This window comes from Pseudoliparis swirei, chromosome 10 (assembly GCF_029220125.1).
Source record: "Pseudoliparis swirei isolate HS2019 ecotype Mariana Trench chromosome 10, NWPU_hadal_v1, whole genome shotgun sequence".
NCBI lineage: Eukaryota > Metazoa > Chordata > Actinopteri > Perciformes > Liparidae > Pseudoliparis > Pseudoliparis swirei.
The window spans coordinates 8,006,906-8,015,027 of NC_079397.1; the positions used below are offsets into that span (position 1 = coordinate 8,006,906).

At 43.6% G+C, this 8,122-nt stretch overlaps 1 protein-coding gene across 1 annotated transcript; it reads right to left on the reverse strand.

The window, feature by feature from the left end:
* Positions 1-521: 521 nt before the first annotated feature.
* Positions 522-4,141, reverse strand: LOC130200650 (uncharacterized). The gene is made up of 2 exons (XM_056425102.1): positions 1,729-4,141; positions 522-1,399 (listed from the first exon to the last, which is right to left on the reverse strand). The coding sequence occupies exons 1-2, from the start codon at positions 2,122-2,124 to the stop codon at positions 908-910; spliced, it is 888 nt and encodes a 295-aa protein (XP_056281077.1). The 5' UTR covers positions 2,125-4,141; the 3' UTR covers positions 522-907.
* Positions 4,142-8,122: the final 3,981 nt, after the last annotated feature.

Consider the following 8,122-nt stretch of genomic DNA (forward strand, 5'->3'; position numbering starts at 1 on the left):
GACCCAGGAAAAACCCTGAGTATGACCGGGACAACCAGCCAGACACACAACCAGCTGTCAGAGGTGACTTCATGACAGCAGAAGGGAAGAGGGTCAGGAGAATCCTAACCCAATTCCTGGATCCTTAAAAGGAACAAACCTCTTTCCAGCGTATCATCCCGTGTGTCATACTCAGTCATACTGAGCGTCAGACAAAACTGTCTGCTATAAATACAACCCTTTAAGATCTCATTGTTCAAAATGTTTTGGCTATGTTCATCACAGCATTTAAATGTACAAGATGTTTGTGCAAGCAAATATGTTTACAGTTGTTTTCTTTTTTTACATTTACATTGTACATAGTTAACAAGCCACTTGAATGGAATCTATTGACATTGCCAAGTGTTACTGTTTGCATGTTTGGTAGAATACCATTATCCACATAAAGAATGAGAAATTCTTAATGGTCCTGTGTGAAAGCTTTCTGAAATAAGTTGATCTGGTTTGGTTTGACCCATATTGATTAATCACAGACACACATCTTCAGTTTTCAGACATTTTACTTCTGAAGAGATCTGACACTTGACAAGACACACAAACAAAATGCCTGATTGTCATTTAGCCAGAAAAACAGAGGTAGTAGTGCAAATAAGCTGCCTCTGTAGTGCAACTTTTCAAATAATAAATAAAAGCTACTTCAAGTAAACTTAAGACTTCAAGAGGAATAACTAAATTGACACAAGTGGTGCACATAGTTTGTACATAGTATCCATTTGTAACCTTTGTTAACAAAAATATTGGAACTGCTAGGGGTAACATTTCACACTAAACACCCCCAAAAAAAACAATACAAGTAATTGATACTTGCCAGTATGGTATATAACCCACAACATGTATTTCAAGACATAAACCATCAGAGGTAAATTCACTAAGCTTCCTTGAAAAGGGCTTGAGTAAATGAAAACTGCCCCATGCCCTCGACAGGTGTGTGTGTCAAATCTGATGTGTTGATGGTGCTGAGTGGCCCTGCATTCTGTGTTCTATTGTCAGCTGATGAGTTGGGTGGGACTGAGTGCTGAACTGGTGCTGAATTTGGGAAAAATGACTGTAGTGGTGGCGTGTGTGCATATATCTGTCCATAAGGACCTCTTCCGTCAAATGGCATGTTGTAATGTGGCGGTGGTGGCGGTGTGTGCACGACTTGTCGCAGAAGATTAAACCCATCAGCAATTGATGTTGTAAGCCTATCAAGTGTATCTGTTATTCTGCTGAAATTATCAGATGCTTGCTTTTCTGAGGTCTCGATCATTTCAATCAGTTTCTTCTTGACACCTTTGTCCTCTTCAATGGCATTCAGCCACTGGGTCTCAGCTGGCAGCTTTCTCTTCAGCCGTTCATGCCGGTGTCCCTCCAGTTTAGCCTTTACAAAGTAGACCAAACAAAATGTATTCATTGTAACTATAATAGTTTGTAACTAATTTGCAGAAGTCAACCTTTCCAAATACTATCTCATTTGATATCACCACAATAAATGATGGCCTACATTTCCCTCACCATAATAAATCTATGTCCAAAGTCCTTAAGACTAAAAATCACGATTCACAACAGACTTTGTATAGGAAAATAGAAAAGTATTTGATATAAATATATATGAAAATCTTAAAATAAATAACATACACACACAAGTTCCTTGAAATAAAACCAAAAATAAATAGATGACAATAATATGACAATAAATAGCCTACATACCTGAAGCAGGGCTCTCCTCTCCTTCACTGTGGGGGTGGGGGCCACACTGCCATCAACATCTACCTCTGCTTCAGACTCTAGCTCCGCGACTTCAGACGAGGACGTGGTAGATGGGGTGGGGAAAGGTGCGACGGAAGAGTCCAGTTCGTTAGTTTCGATGCCGGACTGGATGGTTGTAGTGGCAGGGGAACCATCCCAAACTTGCTCACATAGTTCGGAGTAGAGAAGTACCACTCTACCATGGCCGCTCCTACGTCCAGTGTCGACTGCATTCCGGTACATTCCTCTGACTGCCTTCATTTTCGTTGTCAGGTGCGCCCGAGTTATTTCCTCCTTGACATGAGGATACTCCTCGGAGGTCTCGGACGGGTACTGTTCTAAGAACAATGCCAACATATCCCTATATTTAGTTTGGCATGATTCCCAATCCACATTATCGAGTGCTTTATTTGCCTTATAATCTAAGGCGACTCAAAGCAGCAGCTCTACTTCGCTGTCTGTCCATACAAATGAACCTCGCGCCATATTTACTCTCGAAAGGAAACGGAAGTTGATCGTGTTTTTCGTAGTTGTTGTTGGTTTTGAGAATTCTGATTGGTTTGCATGTCTTTATCCTTCTCGTTACACTGCCGACTACAGGTTTGGCATAGTTATGATGGCGCCCGGGGGCGTATTTATGCAGGTTCATATAAACAGAAACTTTTTTGAAAACGACCTTGTGTGTACGATGTTATTTTTGAAAACGGAGGGGCAGAAATATTCGTTTCTGTAAATACCCGGCTATTTGTAAATGTGGCCTACCACGTCTACCTGTCTCTTGGACCCCATCCCGACGAGGCTGCTTAAAGACGTTTTGCCTTTATATATATATATATATATATATATATATATATAGATCTTTATTCCAGACTCATGGGTCCATAAAACAACAAACACAAATACAACAACAATATATAAAATACAATACGACACCGGTCCAGCCATTGCAGCCAAAAAATCACTTGGGATTAAAAAACATACAAACATTTGTTCCATTGCTTCCAGAAACAAGACGAATACCTGGTATCACTCAGTGCTGGGTCAGCCAAGGCTTTTATAACTACATTCTCTGAGACACTTAGTCGACATTTTAATTTATACATAAAATTCCTCAAAACAGCATGAAAAGTGGGAACATTCCGGCTCACAAACATCTGACCTGCGCTTGTCCATCTCGGAAGCTTGAGCAGGATTCTGAAGGCATCATTGAAAGCCACCTGCATCTTTTTCATTTTCCCTTTACTATAACTGCACCACAGGTGAGCTGTATATAGAGGAGTACAGTAGGCTCTAAACAGAGCAGTTTTAACGCCTTCTGTACACATGTGAAATTTACGTGCCAGCATGTTGGCTTGTGCATACAGTTTGCAACACTGCCGCTGCACATCGTCATCATCACTGAGGTCGTTCCTGATGATGTGACCCAAATACCTGTATTTCTGAACCACATTTAGCTCCTGGTCTCCCAAAAAGAATGAAGGAAAATTTAGCTTCTGATTCTCCCTTTTTTTGGAGTTGAACTCGATATCATAGTGCACCCCATACCTTGAGCACACTGAGCAATTGCTGTAAACCAGCGCTATAAGGAGACAGGACCACTAAGTCCTTTAATTGGCAGCTCTCTATTAGATATTATCAATGTGTCTTTGTTAACAGGCCACGTACCACATTCCTTCAAAGTAGCTGTCATTAAACCTCTCCTGAAGAAGCCCACTCTGGACCCAGAGGTGTTGGCTAACTACAGACCGATCTCTAACCTCCCCTTCCTCTCCAAGATCCTTGAGAAAGTGGTCGCAAATCAGTTGTGTGACTTTCTACATCATAATAGTTTATTTGAGGCGTTTCAGTCAGGATTTAGAAAACACCACAGCACCGAGACAGCACTGGTGAAAATTACAAATGACCTCTTAATGGCAGCAGATAAAGGACTCATCTCTGTACTGGTCTTGTTAGACCTTAGTGCTGCATTCAACACCATTGACCATGACATCCTATTACAGAGACTGGAGCAGTCGATTGGCATTTCAGGCACCGCACTAAGTTGGTTTAAATCCTTTTTATCAGATCGATCTCAGTTTGTATTTGTAAACGATGACGCCTCGATAACCACCAACGTTAGTCACGGAGTTCCACAAGGTTCTGTGCTTGGACCAATTTTATTTGCCTTATACATGCTTCCTTTGGGCAATATTATCAGGAAACACTCCATAAACTTTCATTGTTATGCATATGATACTCAACTATATCTATCGATAAAACCAGAGGAGACCAACCAACTCGGTCAAATTCAAGCATGTCTTAAAGACATAAAAACATGGATGACCTGCAACTTCTTGATGTTAAACTCAGACAAAACCGAACTAATTTTAATCGGCCCTGAGCGCCTCAGATCAATTATCTGGTGATGTGGTTTCTGTAGATGGCATTGCTCTAGCATCCAACACCACTGTAAAGAATCTCTGCGTTATCTTTGATCAGGACTTATCCTTTAACTCCCATGTAAAGCAAATCTGAAGGACTGTTCTTTCATCTACGTAATATTTCAAAAATCAGGCACATCTTGTCTCAAAAAGATGCAGAAAAATTGGTTCACACGTTCGTTACTTCGAGACTGGATTACTGCAACTCCTTATTATCAGGCTGCTCTAATAAGTCTCTTAGGTCCCTCCAGTTGATCCAGAATGCTGCAGCTCGTATTCTCACTAAAACTAAGAAAAGAGATCACATCACTCCTGCACTAGCTGCTCTGCACTGGCTCCCCGTAAAATCAAGAATCACTTTTTAAATTCTTCTCTTAACGTACAAAGCCTTGATTGGTGATGCACCATCATATCTTAAGGAGCTTGTATTACCATATTGCTCGACTAGAGAGCTGCGCTCACTAAATGCGGGACTACTTGTAGTTCCTAGAGTCTTAAAAAGTAGAATGGGAGCCAGAGCCTTTAGTTATCAAGCTCCTCTTTTATGGAACCAGCTTCCAATTTCAGTCCGGGAGGCAGACACAGTCACCTCATTTAAGAGTAGACTTAAGACTTTCCTCTTTGACAGAGCTTATAGTTAGGGCTGAATCAGGTTCACCTGGTCCAGCCCCTTGAGATGCTGCTATAGGCTTATAGGCTGCTGGGAGACGTTTTAGGATGCACTGAGCACCTATCTCCTCTTTTTTCTCTCCTTAGGGATGAATTTTCATCTCTCAATCACACATTATTAACTCTGCTTTCTCTCCCGGATCTATGCCGTCTCATAGGGTCCGATGACCCTATGAGACGGCATAGATCCTATCTGCCTGATGGATCATCGAGGTCTGGGTCGTGGAATTCCTGCTACCAACTACGCCACTGCCCTGTTGAGACTCCGCCCACTGTTGAGACTCCGCCCACTCCTCCTCTCTAATGGTGTGTTCACACCGGACGCGTCGAAATTTCTACGCGCATCGAGATTACATGCAAAGTCAATGCACAGCTGCGTAGAAGCTGCGTAGCTGCGTATTTTCCAGCGAGCAGCGCGTCAGACGCGTTTGAAATAAACTGAATTGTGAAATTGTGAAATTGGGCTATACAAATAAACTGAATTGAATTGAATTGAATTGAATTAAATTCAGCAACTGCAGAGCTAGAATAGTATTTTCACCCCTTTTGTTGCGTCTGTTTGTATTGGAGCTCATGGAGTGAGGGTTTTGCATTTTTATTCCATATCCTATCATTTTCCTATGAAAATATAAATTAACCTTGAGAGGCTCATATTTTTTATAAGTGAAATACAAAGTTCGGTGATGTCACGACCCAGAGTTTGTGTCTTGTGTCTTATTTTGAAGTCCTTGTGTCATCTGTCTCCCTGTGATTGTCTGCCCTGGTCCTGATTGTTTCCTTCTGTGTGATTGCTGGCCCCGCCCTCATTGTGTCCACCTGTGTCTCGTTCCCCGTTGTCCAATCACCTCCGCCTGCCTGTGTATGTAAACCCTGTTCGTCTCGTTCCCAGTGTGGCGTCGTACCGTTTGGTCCGTGTTTTGTCGGCCTGTTTAGTTTGTTGGAATTAAATATTGGGTTTTGCAGTTATGTCGGCATTTGGGTCCTCTCTCGCTGCGATATCCGTGGCATCTCATGACAGAACGAAGCCACCAAAAATTGACCCAGCCTTCATGAATCGGAACATCAACTAAGTAAGCACCAGTTTCTGCAGTTTCCACTGCAAGATTCCAGTCTGGCCAGCTCACGCTGACCTTCTTCTCGAAAGGATGTGGGAGTCCCTCCGGGCCCTTGAGTCAATGACCTCGGCTCCAGTCCCCGATGTTCCGGTTCCAGTCCCCGGTGTTCCGTCGCCGGCTCCAGTCCCCGATGTTCTGTCGCCGGTTCCAGTGCCCGATGTTCCGTCACCAGTTCCAGTCCCCGGTAATCTGCTGCCGGCTCTAGTCCCCGGTATTCCGCCGCCTGCTCCAATCCCCGGTGTTCCGTTTCCGTCCCGCCTCCGTCCCTGTTCCCCGTGACCCGTCCAGGTTCCCCGTTACCCGTCCCGGTGTCCCGTCCAGTCACAGTTCCCCAAGTCTCATCGCCTGGTCCCGGTCCCACAGAGCCCCCATCCCCAGACCCCGGTACCCCTGAGACTTCCTCTCCTGAGGCCGGTCCCCTAGTTCCCCGCTCCTGCCCTCCGGCCCGCCCTCCAGAGCGCGTCCCCCGGCCTGGTGGTCGTCCTGCGGCCGGCCCCCCGGACTGCTTCTGCATCCCTGGCCCTCCTCCATCTCCCCTCCACCCACTCGTGTGGAACGCTTGGGACGTCTGGAATCTGTCCCTTGAGGGGGGGGTACTGTCACGACCCAGAGTTTGTCTTGTTTTGTGTCTTATTTTGTAGTCTGTCATCTGTCTCCCTGTGATTGTCTGGCCTGGTCCTGATTGTTTCCTTCTGTGTGATTGCTGGCTGCGCCCTCATTGTGTCCACCTGTGTTGTCCAATCACCTCGGCCTGCCTGTGTATGTAAACCCTATTCGTCTCATTCCCAATGTGGCGTCGTACCGTTTGGTCCGTGTTTTGTCGTCCTGTATAGTTTGTTGGAATTAAAAATTGGGTTTTGCAGTTATGTCGGCATTTGGGTCCTCTCTCGCTGCGACATCCTTGGCACCTCACAACCCTGTATCACAAATTACGGTCCCCCAGACCTAAAATGCAATTTGCAGTTACGTTTGACTGAAACGTATTTCTCAAGATTACGTTTGTATTTGACGTATTACAATTTCAAATACGTCTCTGATCAACGTATCTTTGCTGTTTGTCTCTTTTCTACAATGCTGTTATAAATTGGAAAAAGCGTCCTCTAGTCTTATGTTATATGTTTCGCCTGCGTATTCTGACAGCAATAAGCGTTGTAACGGATCATATGAATTGGCGTGAAGACTTACTGCTGGTCGACGCTCCTTTATTTTCTTTCTTTAGGTGACAATACATTAATTAACTCGTAAACTATCACCACCTCAACAGTTAGCCTCATACGGGTCAAATCAACTATTAAACTTGTGATAAAATGCGCAACTGTCTAATCTACCATAAAGTTCGCATTTTAACCTTAAAAAAGTCATTTGTCTGTTAAGCGGAAGTAGTATAAAACGTCTATTTATTCATACAATATAAAAGGCATACATCAAAATCAATAAGGAAAATGCTAAACAGTCAAACAACTCAAAACAATAAACCCTTCATGGGGTAATTTACAGGCGTGTTTACTTCTCATCAAATAAAAAGAGCAGGTACCCGGAAAAATCTGGGAAATAATTTGGGAATTGTTAAAACATGATTTACCCTTCAACTTCCACTGATATGCATATAAACTAATACATCGTTTCACACACACACACACACTGACAGAAACACAGACACTCACATACGTACACACACACAGAATGACAGACACACACTCACACACACACACACATACAGACACTCACATACATACAAACACAGGCAGAATCGCGCACACGCACACACACAAATACACACTCGCATACTCTGCAGACTGACCCTTGACCTCCCAATTGTCTCAGATATAACCCTACTGCTTTATATTTACCTAAATATAATACTTTGAGGTCGTGGGGGGAATCCCCTCCAAAACTTTCACAAGAGAAAATTGTCACCGTGCCAATAACCCTTGTACGATCCTTAAAACGAGTCTTTTAGTTCATTTGTCATACTTTCAATCAACTTAAAGATCTGGATTCTTTTCAGATTCAAAGAAGGGCCTCTGAATATGAACACCCTAGAGTTTTGGACCGATAGCTCTGATCCCGTTCCAACGGCTGATAGTTGGCTGCACCAGGTGTTCCCGTCACGTTCTTTCGACGCTGCTCCTCCACGAGCCAAGTTTTTGA

Bases quoted from the DNA above. Each gene is read 5' to 3' on its own strand.
- LOC130200650 (XM_056425102.1), bottom strand. From the start codon at position 2,124: ATGTTGGCATTGTTCTTAGAACAGTACCCGTCCGAGACCTCCGAGGAG. The intron at 1,400-1,728 runs GTATGTAGGCTA...TACTTTGTAAAG, and splicing joins AGAGGAGAGCCCTGCTTCAG to GCTAAACTGGAGGGACACCG.